The 23,121-nt window shown below is 35.0% G+C and overlaps 1 protein-coding gene across 1 annotated transcript in view; it reads left to right on the top strand.

The window, feature by feature from the left end:
• LOC126474337 (kazrin) overlaps nucleotides 1-23,121 on the top strand; it is an 857,979-nt gene that overhangs the window by 788,517 nt on the left and 46,341 nt on the right. Inside the window, exons 18-19 of the mRNA XM_050101804.1 lie at nucleotides 836-980; nucleotides 12,087-12,288. Coding sequence (XP_049957761.1) covers nucleotides 836-980; nucleotides 12,087-12,288 — 347 coding nt within the window. The remainder of the gene's footprint in view (nucleotides 1-835; nucleotides 981-12,086; nucleotides 12,289-23,121) is intronic.

Raw genomic sequence — 23,121 nt, 5'->3', positions numbered from 1 at the left:
CTTGCTGCCTGACATAAAAATCAACTTAACATTTAAGTGGCCTACTAGGCATCATATTCACATGAAACACTCTCGATAAGGTTTACCATAACGATGTTAGTGCCAGACAGCAACATTGCATAGGTAGTACAACATACTTGGTGCTTATGTCAAACGTTGGCAGTGATACCACCATATGGCAATCACTGACAGGAATGATTTACCATTGCCAAAGATGGCTGCAGCAATCTTTTAGCAGGCATGCCCAAGAGTATTGTGTTATGAAGCAGATTAATGGAGGGTTTTGCATCTTGCTTATAATGGAACCCTAGTCACTGTTAATAAGATTATTATTACCCATCAACGTGATTTACGTTGCTGCTCTAAGTACTCAATGACAATATGGAATGTGGCAGCAATTATTTGTCTTTCCTCATATTTCATACCACATCCCCCAGTCAAGCAATGTTACACCATTGTGGATTTATGCAGATGGTTGTAACTAGTTTGGTGTTCACACACAAGTCACGATCTGCCTGAATGGTCTGGCCTTTATAAGCCCTCCCAGAGTAACACTGAGAAGAATCTTATATATTATTATTATGCCAGAAAGTCTATGTAGTCAGAGATTCCTTCATGTTTCACATGCAGAGTCATAACATCTAACTATATCTAAATTTGTACCATGTTTAAGTAGCTCATGTAATACTGCCATGTACCACATAATTATGATATGTGTGTTCATAAGCAAATTAAATTTTGTTGAAGTGACTGATTCAAAGAGAGAATCACTAACTGTATAACAACAATAATCATCAAGTACATAATGAGTAATCTTAGTTTCTGAAATTTGCAGATAGTGGTGTCCATGGAGCCTTAGTTGTCCTTGAGCCTTCATTCAATGGTGACACAATGGCAACAGCCTTAGGCATACCTCCTTCAAAGAACATCATACGGCGACACCTCAGCACGGAGCTGGAGGCATTAGTACTGCCTGCCAGGTATGTCATCTTCTGCCAGATGGAAGAATACCAGGCTGAAGTGGCCAGAGCTGTCAACAATGTCAAGCAGGTCACAAGATAAACTGATTGTGCATAATCAGAGTACCAGACACACATAACAACCAAATAATGTCTCTTAGGTTTCACAAATAAATCATTATTAGCATACTTATTCTGATTTCAGACTTTTCATATTATTTGCATCAGTTAGAGAACTATGGCTATTTGTTGTGAAAAATGTGCCAATAGTCGTAATAAGTGCAAAACAGGGACAACCCATTATGATGATAAAATGTGATTTTCCATACTCAGGTTTTTTTCACATTCATGCTTTAGTTTCTAGTGACCAATTTCAATATTGTTTCACTATTGTATGTAAAGTACTACTGTTGAACTCTGTAGGATGCAATTAACTGCATTTTGACAGTAAAAGTGCATTTTAAGACAGGTTACTGTCATTGTGAAGAAAATCTTTCATCTGACAGTTATACATAATACCATTACATTAATTAATTTCCTTATACTAATTAATGGTGCTTATGCATGTTAAGGTTTTAATTTGAATTTCTTACTTTTCCAGAGATAAGCAAGGATCAATGTAGCTTTAGTTGGAATTGCGGATTCATTCTCCAAGTAGCAGCACAAAATTCACTGCAATATATTATCCTACCAAAATGTTGTAAATTTGTACTTCAGATAATATCAACAACCATGACATACCTTTTCATTGTTCATCACAAAAATTACATTTGGCAAAAATGTAACTGCAGTCCTAATTATAGTTAGAAGCAACCATTGGATTAATTCAGTGCAGAAACGTGGTTAATGAGAATCAATATTTTACAGTAACTTGTTTTTTGAACGTAATTGTTTCCCTAAAAATTCATGTTATTGGGTGCTGTAACATCAGTCCTACAAACAAACAAAATATATTACATTAATGCTATAAAACAGTGCTTATATCCACCTAGCATGTTTGGCATTACAACGTTACAAATTTTCTTTAGCTCTAGTTAATGGAATTTATACAACATTCCTAAGTAAACATCATAATAAAATCATTTTACAGCCAACCTCATCTTTGCAGCATGGTTTATTAAGTCAAACTTAAAATTTATTGAACCACATCACATTAACATAACATGTGACAAAAAGTTTCAGTTGCATCTATTGTAAATATTGCATAAAAATGTTCCATTCCTTTCTTTGATCATGCATCATCCTATAAAAAAATGAAGAAACTAAAAAGCAAATGGAAAGAGAGAAGAAAAAAAGAAGCATTTTCTTTAGAACAATGGATTATCTGTGATAGTGAGAAAATATGTATATACCACATGCAGAGAAGTCAAAATTTAAGTGCAATCTATAAATATAAGGCCTCACCACATAAGTTACAAAACTCAAGAATTACATCAGTATTTATCACAATTTCAATGCAAACAAGAGTTTTGCTGTCACAGTTTGGAAAGTGATATGCTAGTTGATAGCTACCAGACAGTACATTGCTGCAACAACAAACAATTTAATTTTTTCAGCATCTAGCTCTGATTATGAACTGTTAATATAATTTATGATCTTGATACAATATACCAAAAGAGTCAGTTTAATATATTCTAATGAGAAATGCTGAAAATATCAATAACTGATGCTTTTGATAAAGAGATGTTATTAATCATTTGTATGTGGCCGTGACAGAACATAATATGAGAAAACAAATAACATTGTGTTCTATGGAGCATCAAAGAATGCTTTAAGGTAGCAGCAACGAATATGTAATCTGTTTTAATTGATCAAATTTGTGGGTGTTTATCTTGAAATAGCATGAACTGTTTAAGTAAAATAATTTAAATCTGTAACTAGACAAGTAGCTATACATTTTTAAACATGTGGAATAGTCTGAAAGAATTATGTAAAAATTTAAATGTGTGTATAAAAATTGTTCTCCTTAATGCTTACAGTTAGTACCTGATTCTGACAACTGTTGAAAGGTGTTTAATGTATGTACTTGTTGTTGTCATAACTTAAGATTTTTAACTAGAATAACTGTGTTTTCACTTTACCACAAGTACACAAATTCAATTAGAACTAAATTGTTGGGAACATTTTCCATCCACTTTTTCCTTTTGTTTAATTTATTTATATTAAACCTCAGAGCAACATCCTGTGATGCCTTACACACAAATAAAAATCCACACATTTAATCATGAAACTGAAAGCATTCACCCCGTGTCATGCAACTGGAGATCCTGTGTGTCCATTAATTTCCTGGATTACTTTTGTTACTTCCTCTGTTGTTTTCCTTCTTTGCATACCTATTGATATTCCCCAGCTATCATGTGCTTAGAAAAAATATGATGCTTTCATCCTGCCTTGTGTCATTTGTATGAGTACCAAATACTCCTGGCAATGGTGGTGTAGCAGGTAGAGCATCCCCAAGGGTAAAAGAAAGCTGGGTTGATAGGCTCGCCACCTTTCCTCTCCTAGTGCCACAGTGGACAAAAGGCTGCCCTCTACTCCAACGAGGTCAGAAGCTCATTCGCGGGTTGAAAGCCACAGACTTTCTTTTATTACCAAACAGTATAACAAGCTGTATTAATTAATAATTACCTTTAGGTGGCCTTCAAAATTTCAGCACAAGCTTTTTAATTTCTTTCTAATAATTAATTCACACACTTCTCTTGGAACTTTATTGTCCAAAACTGACAGCTTTCTTCGACCAATAATGAATTTGCAGTGAATGATGAGAAGCCCCAATCATCTAGGCTCTGACTCAATTTCTGCACTAACTACTAATCACTACACATAATTTAGTTATATATTTAAAATTATTTGCAGAATAATTCCCTACATTTCTCTTTTGGAATAGTAATTATTTAACATTTTTCGTTATAACTAAACAAAGTTCAGAAATGATGTACATAGTCATCCAGCTGCATTACTCAGCATTTTCTCCAATAAAAACTGTTCTGTTTTTAGGAGAACTGGAAATACACCACAACAATACAGTCCATATCATTATAGAACAACAACCAAGTCTTACTGCACCATGATGACAAATGCAACCCATTGCTTCATGGGGTCTGCACCACTCTGATACCTTACTGTCAACTGAATGTTTCACCAATTAGCCAAATCATATTTTTACAGTGGTCTACAAACTGCTGATTTCTGTTTGAATCCAAGAAGGAGATACACATATTGATTCATGCTGTTGCTAAGAACATTGTCATTAATTTCCTGCTGCCAAACCTCTCTACAATCACAACTACATTACAACTTTATTAAAGTTTCTTATCATAATGGAAAATTAATATCTGCCATTTTAGTTACAAATATCATTTTGTTATACAGCAGCTGAGACAATAATGCAATTAAGAGGGCTATACAAAAAGTATCCAACTTTTATTTATAAAATCATCTTTATTCAAATACAATTGTTTTACTCTAGTCACCTTCAAAGTAGCCCCCTTCAGTTTCTGTACACCTCTCCTAATGCTACTGCCACTGCTGATAGCATTGCTGCAAAGCCTCTTTTGGAAAGCCTCTTTTGGTATGGTACACTGCTTCTCCATCAGATTCTGCACAATACCTTCCCTGTTCTGAAATCTGGTCCCTTTCAGTGTCTTTTTCACTTTATGGAAAAGCCAGAGGTTACTCAATGATAGGCCAGGGGAATAGGGAGGCTGACAAACCAGATCCCATTTTGTGTTTGGCCAATAAACTAAGAATTAGTTGAGAATGATGAGCAGCTGCATTATCGCGGTGAAGGTACAAACTGCAGCCATTTGCATTTCACTGCCTCGTGGAGGTGACTCAGAACTTCTTGGCAGTACTCCTTATTGACATTAGTACCTTCTGGGGCATACTTATGATGGACCACATCACTGGATTTGAATAGATAGTCAGCATGACTTTCACGTTGCTGCCAACCTGCCTCGCCTTTTTGAGTCTCAGAGATGACGGATGCTCCCATTGTGTTGACTGGAACTTTGTTTCTGGGCCATACCCATAAACCCAGAATTCATCACCAGTGATCATTGTTTAAGAAAGTTGGGATTGATGTTCACAGAATCCAGCTTATCCTGTGCAATCTCTGAATGAAGTTGCTTCTGCTGAGTTGTTACTAATTTTGGCACAAATTTTTCTGAGATACTCCTGAGGTCCAAATCTTTCATTAAAATTGAACAAATGGCTCCAGTACCAATTTTAACCTTGTCTACAAGTTCTATGATTATGATTCGTCTATCCTGCTTCACCAGGGACCTCAAGTGATCAACAATAACCTCATTTGTGGTCATTGAGGGCATACCTAATTGTGCTTCACTCTTTACTGATGAGTGGTCATCTTTGAAGCAGTTGTACCAGTCCTTTATCTGTGTGGTACCCATTGCTTTGTCCCCAATCACTTGTCAGATATTGCAGATTATTTTAACCTGATAACTGTTAAGCTTAAAACAAAATTTGAAGTAATAATGTTCGTCCACTTTTTCTGTAATTTTATCCACAACATAAAACCTGATTACTTCAATTTACATGTGTTCACTTGTCAAGAGCTAGCCAGTGATTGGTGTCTATACAATGAAAAAATCAGGCACACGCACTAAGTATGTGTACAAACTTAGAGTGCACATGCCCTAATACCACTGTTGGCTTAAAGAATAAAATATGAGGTTGGGTGCTCTTGTAACAGCCCTCATAGATGTGGGATGGCTCCATACTCTTCATGTAATTATTAAATATGATAGTTACCTCTTACATCTGTCATGGAAATCTATTTTTGTGACTTCAATTTTGAGTATTCCTCATTTTCAAGAAAAAAATCACATATTCAAATGAGCACACAGGCATAAATACAGTCACTGTCAGAAATTTTATTATACTATAAGTTACAGAAGAAGCAAACCAGTAATATTTTACTCAAACTCAGATTTAAAATTTAGTAAATTAGCAGATATAAATACACTTCTTTGCATTTTATCACCATAATCTGAATGGACACACATATAAACAATTCCTATCCTATCTGTTATCTTGTGTTAGTCGGAATATGTCCCACAAGGAAGTTCAGGCTAAACCTGTAAAATGCATAGAGAAAAGAATTTGTGAACTGTTGGTACTGTGAAATTGTTTTCTATGGTAAGTAGCTTCTTGCTATAACCACTCAAAAATGCTGGCAAGCAAACATTGCCTATGCATTCCTGCCTACAGATATTCTCTATCAAGGAAGTATGTTAAATCAGAAATAAGCTGTTATTTTATTCTTGAAGAAATGGAACTGGAAATGAGAGATTATCAATATATATCCTCTACATTGTGGTGCTTAACTGCTGAAATCTCTTTTAAGATACCAAATTTATTAATATAAATGGATTTATTGTTAATATGAAGTCATTTGTAAATATCTGCTATATCACAATCATTCATTAAAATAAATCAGAGTCACAGCTTAACTGAAGTATGCACCAATATATATTTTTTTAATAGTTGTAAGCAGGAGCACTAATTTTGGCAAGATTGCACAGAGAATCATTAGGTACTAAATATTTTTGCTGTTGAACACACTGTTAATTGATTTTCATTAGGGAGTTCTATTTTTCTTTCTCATTTATTATGGAAGAGAGTAGAGAATCAATATTGAAGGAAACCTTAAAATTTCATTATACAGATTGTTTATATTATATTCTGGAGGATGCTATACAGAAATTGTGTGTGTGAAATTTTAACATTCTCATTACTTAACTGAAGAGATGCTTTGAAGATGCAGTTCTGATTTTCATTCAGTACTCACTGAAAAGCTAAGGAGAAAAGAATTTTAGTGAACAAAATTAAGTATCAAGTAAAAATAAAATTGCAGGAAATGTTTCAACCTGTGTTCAAAACAATTTCTAATTTTGACTCATATTAAATGCTGTTCTCTGTAGAGACCAATAACATATTCATGGTTGTGAGCAGATATATAGTAATGTATGACCATTTTTTAAGGCCTGAAAGACTTATTTTCTTTCACTAGGATTGACACAACATGTATCACATTTTAATGTACTGTGGGATGACTTAGAAAGAATATGGTTAAAATAGTCTTGAAGTTCGTAATTTACTTTACATAAAAACTCATTTAAAATAATGAAACTGATACGTCTTTGGAAAATTGTATTAGCTCACACTGCAGCAACTAATTCAGCAATGTCATTGTGGCTAATGCTTCTTTTCTTTGGTTCTTTTTTTTTCATTTAAATGATTTACAGTTTGTAGCCTATGGACTCATTAATGTAGTTAACATGTTCTGTTTATGAAATCTGTAATTTAACCAAACATAAATGACAAGTGTAAGTAGCAACTAAAGATCATTACAGCTGACACATCATGTGTTTCATACAGCTCATCATTTATCTTTATCATTCAACATGGTACAGCATCACATACCAGGCATATAATCAACCACTGCCAAAGCTGAATACAGTAGCTGTATTCAATCCTGTGTCCACAGACACCTCTGTAGCCTAGGAGTTAGCATGCCAGTTAACTGATGTGATGGGCCTGGATTTAACTAGAAGTGACCAACTCCAATTTTTCTGTGGGGGGAAGATATAGAATGGAGTACACTCAATAAATGTAGTCCAAATGATAAACTGCTTGATAAAAGTGGCAAAATTAACATGCAGTCAGAAAGTGGAGCCAGATTGAAAGGCTTGTTAACACACTAGGAGCCACACGTTATTTATTGACCCAATGTCTGCATACATTTTAAATTTTTCTGTCAACTCATTGTTGACATAATCCCTATCAAATGTAATTACAGTATCTATAGTGTCCAAATAATAAAAGGACACAAGATCCATTTCCTGAGAACTTGCGTTTACATAATAAGCTTGAGAAATACAATGAACTGGTTTCATTAATTCAAAACAAACCTCTCCTAAAATAAGGATTTAGAACACATGCACACAGTTTGCTTAGGTTTATTTACTAGTTAACTTTTTGCATTATAGTTTCCCAAAAATAATAATGGGTTGTTAACATTTGGGTTGAAAATTATCTAACAATGTACAATAAAAAATAACAAAAAAGGATACAATGTTTCCATGTTCTGCAACTACTACTATTACATTTGCAGTTGATATAATTTCTTTTGTGATACATAAATTAGCTGGATTGCTCAAAATAATGTATTACTGCAGGAACAAAAAGCATTTTTTTTTTCTATAACAACATCCTGGAAAATTTTCTGCCAATGTGACATAATGTAACACAGTGTAAGGCTGCTCACACCAAACATTGGGAAACAAGTATTTTATGTCCTTTACTGACAATGAGAACTAACACTTCTGATGTCCATATCTTTTCCTTGACTTTATAAAATCCAAATATTACATAGAAACATCAGTTTAAGAAAGAATAACTTAATTCAAAAAGTACTGAAACATTCTTTTTCTTATAAGTTTTAGCAGTTTTCCAACTTCTAATCTCTAGAAGTTTTTTTGCCAGTTGTATGTATGTGTTGTTGATGGGACTGCTACATGTATGATGGTGTGCAATGGTCATTGATTGTCCATGTAGGAATGCACCATAAATGTAACCTGAAAACAGAAAACTCAAATTGTTTAAAGGTGAAATTATTCTCTCAGTATTTTCAGGCAACATTAACACAAAGCCATGAACAAATAATAGGAGCTACCTTTAGTGCTGGACAATCATGGTTTTCAATCATTAAAGTGTATAATTCCTAGAATATCCACATTGGAAGAATATTTTCTCATGCAAAAGGATAATTACATACCAGTAAAAGTATACCATCTGTCAGTTATTTATTTTGTAAGTCCACTCACAATATTGTATGTTTTGGTGCCTTAGTATGAATTTAATACACATAGCTGTTTTCCGTGCATTTATTTGCAGCTAAACTTCCTCATGACAACATTAGATCTACTACATGTCTGCTAGTGTGTTACACTTTTTTCATAAGTTACCTATTAGAGAAATATCTCTTGTAAGATAGCAGCACTATAATGAAACACCTTTGGTGAACATTGGGCATGTGTTGGATGGTACATGGGAAAGAGAAGGATGGAACATCCTACAGATGGTAACATCATTATGAAGCCTTTATACCACTTCTTTACCAATTATTCTACTACACAAAGATTTGATTTCTTTCTGTAGCAAGATCAATGCTACACATATATCCAGGTCTCTGCTGTCCAGTGTGCAGAATGTACCTCACAGCAGGCATATTTTCTCATGTTTATTATGTCAGCAGTTTGACCTGACATGTACCTGAAAACTGTTTTAATGTAGTCCAGACTAACCTAAAGTTATTCAGTGACCATCTTCTCCTTTTGCTAGCAGAAGTTTATTGGAGGCCTATAGTTCCTTTTAAGATGATGTCTGAAATAGTTCCACAAGTTTCTTTGGTAGGGTTCAAGCCAGGAATTTCACTGAAGATCTGAGATCTCTCCTGAAAGAATCTAAATTCAATATCTGGTTCTTCTGAAACACTGCATTCAACAGTTTTAATCCTCATGTGTTAAGGGCATCTTCAAAATGTTTGATGTAGAGCAACACTCTGTTCTCCAGGGTTCAATCATAACAATGCCATTTCATCTAATTATTGGTAATGCTCAACTGATACAATTCTACAGCTGAGGGCTCTTGCAAAAGGTTTTGAAAATTTCCATTTTAGTTTTCCCCCAGAAGTATAAAGTCAATGGGGAATTAAATAGCTCTTGCACTGGGATACAGCAAATATTGTTGTGGGTTGTTTCGTGATGATCTGGCTGGGCATTTAGAAGTCATTCAAATAGTTAAACACTATTCATCTCCTCCAGCTGTTATATGCACATCCATCAAATTTACTCTCTTGTTCTCAATCTATAAGGAAAAGACAATGCTCTTTGAAGGACAAATGTAATTAATAAGGTACTTGTAACTGACCCCCCCCCCCCCCCCCCCAGAAACACAGGTTCAAGAACTAATTATGCAGCATTTGTCTTACCTTCAGCATTCACCAGAAGAACCTAATCTAAAGAATCTACACAATGTTTAAATGAAAGGTGTAAACAGTGTCATGTAGTCAAAACTGTCAATCACTATGCCACTTATGTATGTTGTGGCACCATGCATTTTTTGAACTTTACATGAATGGAGTGTCTAAAAGCTCTAATACCAAAGTGATTATGCTTGGATTATAGGTTAGTCTTAGTGTGTCTTGTTTATTTTAGTCACAGACTGAACATCTGTGAATGTCTGGTCACCCCAGTAACCACCTCCTACAAAGTGACTGTACTCCTTTTAGGAACAATGTACTTAGTTGCATAATGTTAGCTTGAACAATGGACTTAGTTGCACAATATTAGCTTGGTTGAGTTGTGTACACTAATTCATGGTTTCAATGATAGGCTTTCTCAATCTTTAAGTGTAATTGATACCATGTACCATACCTTCATATTTCATATAGGTGATGAAAACCATCTGAAATTAGATTAAACAATGGAAACTCCAGGTAGGAATACCATCAATGTAGGAAAAGATAGATTGCTACTTATAGCAAAGAAGACAGATCAGGTTGCAGACAGGCAAGATTAAAAGACACTCTCATGTAGCTTTCGGCCACAGTCTTTGTCAGTAAAGAGACACACACACAATATACACACATAAGCAAGCACACGTCACGCACACACAACTCTCAACTCTAGCATCTCAGACCAAGATTCTCCCTCCAACCCTAGAGTTCCATGAAAAAATTGAACTTTTTAGGCATACATTGCACCTGAAACAATGATGTCTTCTGTTCATTTTTGGCTGCGCCATTGTAAAAGAGCAGCATAATTCATCAAATGTAGATCTCTTCATGCTTTTTTGTGCAGGTGGTCCAGTACTAGAATCACACTTTCTGTTAAAATCTTTATTTTCTGCTTATTCTTTTTAGTGTCCTGAACAGTCTGCATTCCAGTAACATAATCAGCACTTAGTTTTGCAGCAGTTTCCCCCTTCTCTAATCTTTCAGTTGATTATAATTCGTTGACATGTGTTGTTTGCTTCTGCATTACAAATTTCTTTTAACTTGCTTCATTCACACTTAACATGCCAATTGACATCAAAAAACTGAGTTTGTTTTCGATGTACATGGAGCAGGCTAGGCTGGCCAATAACAATGGAAATGTTATTCTGTTGTGATGTGGCAGCCATTTAAATAATGGAAATGGCACTTATTGTCACATGGTGTGTCATTTATTGCTATTATCCAGAGAAAAACATTGCATGTCTTTTTTTATGCACACATAATCCACAAATTGGAGAATCTGCACACAGATAATTAGGAATACACTGAAAATATACAAGCAGCAATGAAAGCTCTAAAATTTTAGAGTAATGTTAATTGCTGTGAAACTGGAGAAGGAATCTCAGAAGAATCAACCCCTGCTTTGAAATCTTGAATTATTTATGAATTCTTTCACTACTTCCTATTATTTCAGTAAATCAAGCTTCTTTACCACTCTCTCCAAAATTTCAGTTTAAATTATCCTTATCTGGTGCTTTATTTTTTGTTTTTGAATAGTTAGCAAGTGTGGCTGCATATGTACATGGAAAACAAAGCCTCCTGTGTTAATGCACACATATTTCAGAAATAGAAGAAATGTAAGAAACTATCCTCTGGACAAACAGAAAAAGATTCATAAGTTAAATTTATTATCAGCATAATAGCAATTTTGTGGGTTATAATAACCTTGCATATATTTCATGAAACTATTCATATGTTCACTTCTTGCACAGAATGAATTTCAATGCTTACAGTCTAATGTAATCACTAAACACATTATCAGGTATCATGAAATACCTTCTTTGATGTAATCTGACTTGATGGTAAAACATTAGGAAACACTGGCCTGACACACTATTAACAGTATTCTCAGGCCACACTTGGTACTGTATGAGACCTAACATTTTATTTCCAATGTGAAACATTTGTTTGGCGTAATGATAGATCAGTTTCAATTCCCATATAAACAGGGTTTAGGTAGATATGTATTACTGTTCTCTTCATTAATTTTTAAATGACAAAAGTATTAGTTAATTTACAACCATTTTTTCTGTTTATCCATGTCTCAGAGCTGCTTTTGAGCACTTTGTGCGCGTAAGCAAGTCGGAGCGTAGGCGTGCTGAGAAGTTGGTCGGTGGGGGAAGTCTGGGGCGGAGCTTCTCTCGCTCTTACGCAGGTGGGCTGGCAGAGCGTTCATCCCCAGCTACTGAACGCCCTGGTCCTGGGCCCGCACCTGAGCAAGAGAAGGAACGCAGGCGTTCTAGTCTCAGAGTAAGCCTCAAACAGAACTATATCCCACATCTTGCTTTTAAACTACTGAAATAAGACCAGATATGTAAAAATGGCTGGTCTTTTAAGTTTTAAGTTGTGCAGCCCCACACTCATCTTGATGTTTTCCATTCACCCCCAATAAATCAGGGTTTCCCAAAATACTGCTCTCTACAGAGGAAAACTATGAAAGCAGTGGTGTGAATGACAAAAATAACATAAATACCTGGTGCTGTACTTGGTTCAGAAAGTGTATGTTGTTCGTACCCTAATATTTAAGAAAGATAAAAAATGCAAACTCTACAAAACACATCCCTTTTGGATTGTTATATATTTTAGAATAATGGTTGAGAAAACATATTTTAATAATACAAGTAAATTGCCTTTATGTTTATATAATTTTTAACTTGATTCACACAGGTTATTTCTAAAAATGACAGTTGTTAACTGCTGTTCACTCTTTGGGAACCCCTGATATCAATAATAACATTTTCCATTCACAGAAGATTTCATCAACACATATCAACACATGACTTTGTAAAAATACAGTCTCATTTAGTAAACTACTGACTTGGAATAGGATTAAACTTTAGGAATGAACAAAATCACACACTGACAACTACTGTTATTACAAAAGAAAGGTCCTCACACTCCTTCATTTCTGCAAGATGCTGCTGTTACTTTTGTTGTGTGATGCATGGCTTACTTGCTTCCTTATTTGACATTGTTTTGGTTAATTGTTTCGTAAATTTGGTTGTCAATATTTTGCATCATAATGTCAACAATTATGTACATGTTCTGTTCCGCTATGCCATTTTAAGTCTTATTTCAGTAAAGAGATGTGACAAAAGTGGATGTACTTCCAATAGTTAGGATCAATGTAAATGTAGCAAAAGCTAGAGGCCAGAAGAAGCACAGTAATAGAATATTAATAATAATAATAATAATAATAATAATAATAATAATAATAATGTTATTTACACCAAAAGAGCATGCAAGAATTAGGCAATTTAAAACGTGTAAATAATGAACTGTGTGCTGTAAAGTATGTATCCATGGAATTAGAGTATGTAACAGCTATATTTTTTATTACCTGAACATTTAATGACAAGTGAAAACAAAATTTTGATAAAATATAATATATGGTGCTGAAAAAAACTGCCAAGTGAAAAGACTTATCACAAAATCCTTTAAAATGACAACCACATACTATGATTTGATGGAAAACTTTTTGACTTCCTTTTACACCAATAAATGAAAAGAAGTAAAGTTTTGGTTTAATGTCTCTTCAACATCAAAGTCATCAATCAAAGTGAGGAAGTATAGTTACAGTTTAATATCTCATCAATGTCAAAGTCATTAGAAATAGATCATCAGCCTGAATTGGGAAAGAGTGGGAGAGGCTCAGGAATGGGCTTGTTGAGGGACATATTAGGTTTTCACACTACAGGCATTTAGGGAAACTGCATATCTACATTGAGGGTGGTGCTACCAGTGTTTGTCCATAGCACATAACCTTCTGCAGGCTATTTCTCTACATTATAAAGTCCTGCAGCAGTAAAACAAACTTACAGCTATGTGCCACAGATGCTATGGTGTCTGGCTCTTACCATTCTCATTGTACATTTATTAGGAGTGTGCTGCTTGCCTGTGGCCTAGGAAATGAAACAGAAATATATTGCTGTGGCCCATTTCTGTTATATCAGCTCTTACATTGCTCGCTCCACATTACTGAGTACAACATATGTAATAAAATAATTTATTTGCTGTAAGAGCTGAAAACATCACAACTATCATCTTTCTTTCTCTTGTAACAAATGCACACATATTACCCACAAAAAAACTTCTAAAAATAACAATGAAAGATGTTGTACACCTGGTATGTCTTTTGTGAGATAAAAAAATCACTCCTGCTTCTGTTTTGAAAACTGGTATTTCTTTCTGGTGGTTTGAAAATTGATAGTTCTTTCTGCAAGGCTTTCGAAAAGCCCACATAAACAACCTTTTCATGAAATACAATACAGTACAGTGATTATAGGTCCCTCTTTCAGCAACATCAAAAGAGTCGGTTTTGTCATCATGAGACTATCAACAACTTTAAAATCTGAAGTAATGTTGAAGTTACTATCCATGAGCTTACTGAGAATATTTTCACCTGCACTTTTTCTTTTGTGACTTACTTTATTATTTATTACGTAATTAGATAATCAGATTCTTCTGAATTGTTTATACCAGTTCATTGGCTCTTGCAGTTCATTGACATCCATTATTCAGTTTCATATTTTGTGGGTATATGTTAATATTATTGCCTCATTTTCTTATTCAAATGTTTTTCACCATCTTTCTTAATTTATTGCATGGTTGGCACATCTCACTATGTTTCACATTCATGCTGATAAGTAACATATGTTGTGCTCGTATTTGAACAAATCACCTTGTCAGTAGTCCAACAGTATTTTGTCATGTGTCTCTATCAAAATATGCTTGCTTGAAAAGCAACACCACTTTCCTTTGAAGGACCATCCATGGTCTAAAATTAGTACTATTCTGAGTGAGATGAGATTGTTCTCACATATAAAAGTAGGTGGAAGGCTACACTCAACAAAATGTATATTGTGGGCAGCATATTGAGACTGGAGATAATCCAATAATTTATTTCTTCAAAATGATTTGAAAGATAATGTATTACCCATACACCAGGCTTTAAGAAGGATTGTTACATAAAGGGGAGCTATGAAAAACATGTTACGGTCCTGTAATTGGGAAAATAAAGTAGCAATATAGCAAACATGAATAACAACGACATAGTACTAATTTTAAAAGCAAAGATGATAAGGAGGGAATATTGTGAAAAACAACAAGGAACAGTAGATATTTTAATAGGGAAGGGCCATAGGAGAAAGAAAACATGAATGAAAACAGAGTAACACATAAAATATGTTAGGTAATTGAATACAGTGGTTTGAGGAAGTACTGAGAACTGTGTAGTATACATGTTTGTGTGTGTGCATGCATTAATGTGTGTGTGTAAGTGTTGTTGTGTGGGACGGGGGGAGGGGGGGAGGGAGGGAATGCGCATGCTTAAGCATGTGCACATTTAAACCTGCACTAGAACAGATTTGCAACAGCTGTCACAAATGGAAAGAGGCCTTATATAAGTTTTATACTATTTGGATAACTTCATTTTCATCTGTAGCTGCATTTTGGAAAAGTCTCTCTGGATAAGTTTTTTTTTTTTTTTTTATTTTTCTCGTAGTATATCTTCTAGTCTTCCAAAATGTCGCCCTTGTTATTTGGTTGCCCATTGATTCACCTGTGTGTCATGACAAGCCAATTTCACTGAGTACTCACTCAGCTCAGACACATCTAAAAGCCTACCAATACTTGCCATTCTCATCTATAGATAGGTATCATTCAACGAAATCAAGAATGCAATAAGTGCTGACATTAGAGATGACCCCAGAAAAATCACGTCATTAATTAACAGAATTATTCTCAACCTTCACTGTTCTCTTTGCTGGATTTTCAACTTCCAAGTCATATCTTCATTACATTTATTCCCCAATCAATGCAGCATATCAGTCTCCTGCTGTCTATTTATTCTCAGTGTATGTAGCAGAATCAGTTTTATGTTTGGTACAGAAAAGTTTTAGTGTTATCAAACTTGATGTAGAAATGAGTCTACACCAATAATGTTGGTCATGTGGTTAAGGGATGCTTGTGGACAACCAAGATGCTGGAGGCAGATCTATAAGAAATCAAAGATTTACTTTCCCATTAGGTACCAGTCAATATCAGTTTGAAGATTTCATTCTCCATTTTGAATCTGGTATCTCATGATTTCAATTTCAGCTAGGAGCCTGCCTATTACTTCTGTAAAATATCTTTGTCAGTGTTCTTACTCATGTCTTCTTTCTTCACTAATTTTCACTTACTGACTTCTCTTATATTTTTATCTTTTACTGATCTCTGGTCCTCAGTTACACATACTATCATACTGAAAATTTTCACATTAGGTCCATCTGTGTGTAACTGAATAAAACCAGTTTTATCTTTCTATAAATATTTTGCATTAATTTTTGAAAAGCGTCATCAGTGGTCTAAAATATACATATATTATATCTATATTATTTTGTTTTACGTGTTTACAACCTCTCCAGTTAGAAACAGTTCCCACTGGGACTTCTTAATCTGAAATCATAGTGTCTAGTGTGTAAAACAAAATAGTATACATATAAATAAGTACCAGTATATATTACTGACTAATAATGGTCTTATTACAGACTACTAATGATTGCATGATAAATTGATTTTATTCACGTGCACATAGAGAAACCTAACATGAGAATTACCAGTCCTTGTCTTTTCTTCATTGGATTTCATCCATCAGGTCTCAACTGAATTCAAGTTCCTCTATTCAAATGTAGCGTATCACTTTTTTCCTTCTCTTCCCTTTAATCTCTCACCCACAATTTATATAAATTTTTCTTGTTACCTGGAACTTCTCTACATACGTATTGGTCTGATATTCTCTTACTTCACATCAGATGAGATTACACATATTATATCAAATTCACTTGGCCAATACCCCAATCAAGCACTTGTTCATACTCAGTAAATTGCTTATTATTCAGATGTTGTCCCAACAACCATACCTAAAAAGTTCAACTTTGAAATATATAATATATGTATTTAAGGCATCAGAGTTAACATATTAATCAGTGAAACATATTAACTGCTGTTTCTTTTGTTTTACGGTTGTAACTTCCCTTGGTTTTTCTTTTACTGACAGTATTAAATATGAAGTACAAGACAGCATTACCTTTTACATTGTCTTCAAGCCAGTGATAGTAATAAAAGCTATTGCAAAGTGCCTCACAGAAATAAAACTGTGTAACAAGAGAAATGTGCTATGAATTGCCTAAAATATATGCCCATGGGAAATATTCACTACTGTGTGGATGCTTTTCGAGACTTTCCCACAATCACACAAACATACAGTAACAATGTGTACAACAAAACTGTTCATTCACATACAAATATTTCACAAGATTTATAGTTTCAATGATAAATGCTGTTTTCAAAAAATGTAACTGCAAACTATGAAAAAATAACTGAATGTAACAGACACAAAATTATATGAACTATTACTTTTTTTAAATCCACACAAACCTAGAGCACTTTAATGACAGATTTACTCTAAATGTACTGAACTGGGTGACCTACCTCTTGATTCTCTCAATCTTCTATTGCTGTAGTTAGGTGTCTGTGCATTGCCAGCAGTTTTATTAAATCTGTCTCAGGGTACTGCTATTGATACCTGCAGTGTCATACAGTTGAGGTGATATTATCAGTTTCTTATTTTCCAGCAGACAAACATCAGGACTCATAAACAATAAATACACAAATATTTTGTAAATAATTTGTCACAAAAACAGAGAGGCATGAACCACGTTTTATGATAATCTTTCTAACTCATCCCATTGTAATGATTACATGTTTTGTCACCATTAGAATAGTGTATCCCTAATTCCCACCTAAAATAGGCAAATCTGAAGATTCAGATATATATACAACATTTTCTGAAAGTCTTGTTCAGTGTATATGTAACATACGAAAATCACAAGTAAGATGTGCCACTTGTCTGATCATATAAAGCAGAGAAGAAATTATTACTGGTTTATGCACCCTGCTTCCAGTGGGAATTATGGATATGTCTTAAAGATATAATGATGGACAGAAAAGAATTCTACCATTAACTTATTATTTTCCACTGTTAAATATATAGAATGTGACCTACTTTCTGTAAATATTGGTATGTAATTAAGAGTCATTCAAAGAGAATATAAAAATATATTTAAAAATAATTATTTGGGTTTTATTACACAACTGATTACACAATGATTGTGTTAGAGAGCTTAATAGGTAATTACAATAATGGGAAGATCATCTCAGTCTGTAAATAATCACTGAGAGAACAGGTCACTGCCCACCTTGAGGAGAAATCAATGTATAAAACAATGATTAATGTTTTCATGTTTCCAACCTACTTCAGAGCAGAAAATTTATGCATGTAGAAACACAAATATGTAATACACATTCGTTTTCACTAATCTGAAAATAAGGAAATTCTTGTAAACAATTACTGACATGACAGACCACTATTCATTTCAAAGAAGAGGCAGGAAGATAAGAAGTGTAAACTACATCTCTGTTGTGTGGGAACATAAAAGTTATCAAGCTTTTCGCTCTTCACTGCCTTTTCTGTATATATTTATTCCTTATCGCTTCATCTTTAATGTGAGTTTTGTAAATAAGATAACTGAAAGGACAATTTATATTTTTACTGAAGAATACTTGTACAGGAAGTAATTAATGATTTCAGTGGTAAGAAAAGCAATTTACAGGCTGTTTTAAAATATTTAGTGTATTTCAGAATGTCTTCCCACTCTAAAGCAGAGTGTACTCTGTTTTGAAACCTGGCAGATTGAAACTGCTGCCAGGCTGAGACTAAACATTTGCGAACAATACTCTTATGACTGAGACATCCAGACGTAACTCATAACCCACCCACTCAACTTTACTTTAGCCAATATTTCTCGTCTACTTCCAAACTCCACAGCAGTTCTCCTGCATAGCTTGCAGAACTAGTACTCCTGTAAGAAAGGATATTGTGAAGAAATTGCTTAGCCACAGTCTAGGGGATTGTTTCCGTAATGAATCATTCCCTCTCCTGGTCTGGCTCACAGTAAACATCTATCAGGAAGTTTCAAAACAACATACACTCCACTACAGACTAAAGAGTGAAAAATACATTATGGAAACAATACCATAGTTTGTGGCTAATCCAGTTCACTGTATTATCCTTCCTTCTAGAAGGGCTAGTCTCACAAGGCATGTAGCCAAATTTCTGTCACAAGGCATGCTGGAGAACTTCATGAAGTTTGTAAGGTAGGAGAAATGTACTGTTGGAAGTGAAGCTGTGTGAGCATGTCATGAGCTGTGTCTGTAAATATCAGTTGGTACCAGCACTGCCCACAAAAGGCAAGGCCTCAAGTTCGAATCTCAGCATGGCACATAGTTTTAATTTGCCAGGAAGTTTCATGTTTACCATGCGTTTGTTAGTTGTCCCAGAAAAATTAAGTCTCTTAGTTCCATTACTGGACATAGATATAGAGATAAAACTGTCAGCATTTTAGTCCTAAATGAAAAGTACATCAATTCTGTTATCTCCAGAAATGGGATTTGTCATAATTATTCAAGCAGTATCAGTTAATAATAAGTGCATATACTCTTTGTCATCCAGGAATATGGAGATACAACCCGGAAAGCTTTAGAGAAGTACTGAAAACTTGCCTTTTTTTTCCTTTCCTTTTTTTGTACTGATACAAATCTTTCTACCTTTTTAGCATGTAACATAGAAACAATGCATTTTTTTAGTAACATCATTAAATGAGAATAAATTCCCTGCAATTTTGATCATAATAACTTTTCGGACTACTGTGCAGTTTTATAGCAAATGCTTATGTCAATGAATCACTGCTTTCCACTGTCGAACTTATTTATCATTTCTTCTCTAATGTATGCAATGAAGTCAATAGGACTGTTCATTAGTTTCTCTGAAAATTATTAAAAATTCTTTGAGTAACTGCTGAATGATAATGAAGAATTTGAAAAGTTGTAGACATAAAGTATTCAATGAAATGTGTGCATATAAAATGTTATTAATATTACTTGTTATGAGCAGTAGATGGCTAGAACTTCAGGGGCTAAATATTTCTATCAAAGTAGTCTTTATTCTGGAAGGTTTGAGCTGCTCGGGGATCTCTTCCTCAAAAGTGTCATGGTTGCCTGTATATATGTATAAACTGTGCACAGCAGTTCCTTCAGGCAACTCCCTTTTTTTACAAAACCTATTATTCTTATGAGTCATTGGGAAATTGAATCCAAAAAGTCTTATGACAACATTAGAAAATTGGCAGTCAGAATGTCGACTTGCCTTCAACCCTTCGATGCTATGGTGTATCAAATTTTACCACGCACAGTAACGTGAAAAGTTGCTACTCACCATATAGTGGAGATGTTGAATTGCAGACAGGCACAACAAATAAGCTTTTGGCCAAAATGCCTTCTTCTGAATTAGACAACATACACACACATGCCTTCATACAATGCAACTCACACGCATGACCACTGTCTCCAGCTACAAGGCCACCAGATTTGGCCTCGGCCTTACACTCTACCTGGCCTGGCCTTGGCTGTCAGAGACAGTGGTTGTGTGTGTGTGTGTGTGTGTGTGTGTGTGTGTGTGTGTGTGTGTGTGTGTGTTTGTGAGTTATTTTTGCATGAATGTGTATGTATGTTGTCTAATTCAGAAGAAGGCATTCTGGCTGAAAGCTTACTTGTTTATCAGTCTTCTTGTTGTGCCCGTCTACAACTCAACTTCTCCACTGTATAGTGAGTAGCAACTATCCTTGTCATATTGTTGTCATTGTTGTTGTTGTTGTGGTCTTCAGTCCAGAGACTGGTTTCATGCAGCTCTCCATACTATTCTATCGTTTGCAAGGTTCTTCATCTCCCAGTACCTACTGCAGCCTACATCCTACTGAATCTGTTTAGTGTATTCATCTCTTGGTCTCCCTCTACGATTTTTACCCTCCACACTGCCATCCAATACTAAATTGGTGATCCCCTGATGCCTCAGAATATGCCCTACCAACCGATCCCTTCTTCTAGTCAAGTTGTGCCACAAATTTCTCTTCTCTCCAATTCTATTCAATACCCATGCAATCTTCAATATTCTTCTGTAGCACCACATTTTGAAAGCTTCTATTCTCTTCTTGTCCAAACTATTTGTCATCCGCATTTCACTTCCATACATAGCTACACTCCATACAAATACTTTCAGAAACGACTTCCTGACACTTAAATCTATACTCAATGTTAACAAATTTTGCTTCTTCAGAAATGCTTTCCTTGCCATTACCAGTCTACATTTTCTATCCTCCTTACTTCGACCATCATCAGTTATTTTGCTCCCCAAATAGAAAAACTCATTTACTACTTTAAGCATCTCATTTCCTAATCTAATTCCCACAGCAATACCCGATTTAATTCAACTACACTCCATTATCCTCATTTTGCTTTTGTTAATGTTCATCTTTATCCTCCTTTCAAGACACTGTCCATTCCATTCAGCTGGTCTTCCAGGTCCTTTGCTGTCTCTGACAGAATTACAATGTCATCGGTGAACCTCAAAGTTTTTATTTCTTCTCCATGGATTTTAATTCCTACTCCGAATTTTTCTTTTCTTTCCTTTACTGCTTGCTCAATATACAGATTGAATAACATCTGGGATAGGCTACAATCCTGTCTCACTCCCTTCCCAACCACTGCTTCCCTTTCGTGCCCCTCAACTCTTATAACTGCCATCTGGTTTCTGTACAAATTGTAAATAGTCTTTCGCTCCCTGTATTTGAACCCTGACACCTTCAGAATTTCAAAGAGAGTATTCCAATCAACATTGTCAAAAGCTTTCTCTATGTCGACAAATGATAGAAATGTAGGTTTGCCTTTCCTTTATCTATTTTCTAAAATAAATCATAGGGTCAGTATTGCCTCACGTGTTCCAACATTTCTATGGAATCCAAACTGATCTTCCCTGAGGTCGGCTTCTACCAGTTTTTACATTCATTTGTAAAGAATTTGTGTTAGTATTTTGCAGCTGTGGCTGATTAACCTGATAGTTCAGTAATTTGCACATCTGTCAACATCTGCTTTCTTTGGGATTGGAATTTATTATATTCTTCTTGAAGTCTGAGGGGGGTATTTCGCCTGTCTCACACATCTTGCTCACTAGATGGTAGAGTTTTGTTAGGTCTGGCTCTCTCAAGGCTGTCAGTAGTTCTAATGGAATGTTGTCTACTCCCGGGGCCTTGTTTCGACTTTGGTCTTTCAGTGCACTGTCAAACTCTTCACACAGTATCGTATCTCCTATTTCATCTTCACCTACATTCTCTTCCATTTCTATAATATTGTCCTCAAGAACATCGCCCTTGTATAGACCCTCTATATACTCCTTCCACCTTTCTGCTTTCCCTTTTCATAATACTGTCATTTTCCATGCACATTTTTTACGCAGTTTTTCAGTCTTCCCCACTGCACACAACAAAGCTGTGATGGTGAAGTCATAGCTACTGGAAGGAACAGTTGTGAATGGCTAATAACCTCTGAAAATTATTTAATAGAGGATTTTTTTGGTACTTTCCGCTGTTAACACATTCCATACTGGAATACCCATATGTCTTTATTTTTACTGTTATGCCACAAGAAATCAGAAATGGAAGGAATAAGGGCTTCTGAAGATGGATAAATATTATGAAGGTCCCATACCTTCACCACAGGTAGTCCTGCATCATTTCCCACAAATGTCACCTGATGAATAGTTTGATCTGAAATAATTATCTTGTTTTCAAGACAACTAATTCACAAAAGCACTGAACAAAAGAATATGACAAGGCAATGTAGAAGTGATGTAGGGCACATAAGCTATGGTGGTGGGGGAAAGAAGGCAGATTCAAATAACAGGACTCCACCTGCAGGTCCAATAATGGGCTTAGGATATGAATGCTGAGATAGAAATGAAGGAAATGACTGAAAACACTCAAAAGGAAAGTACACAAGGTAACAGCAAGAAAAGAAAATTATTAGGGTCCAACTTTCTTGGTCCACCTCCATAGCACAGTGGTCAGGATACCTGACAACAATGCACATGACCTGGGTTCAATTCCTTGTACTCCCAGGGACTTTTCCTTGGAGGAAGGATTGGAATGGGGT

This window comes from Schistocerca serialis, chromosome 4 (assembly GCF_023864345.2).
Source record: "Schistocerca serialis cubense isolate TAMUIC-IGC-003099 chromosome 4, iqSchSeri2.2, whole genome shotgun sequence".
In the NCBI taxonomy this organism is placed as follows: domain Eukaryota; kingdom Metazoa; phylum Arthropoda; class Insecta; order Orthoptera; family Acrididae; genus Schistocerca; species Schistocerca serialis.
This window is presented reverse-complemented; position numbering and strand designations above follow the sequence as displayed.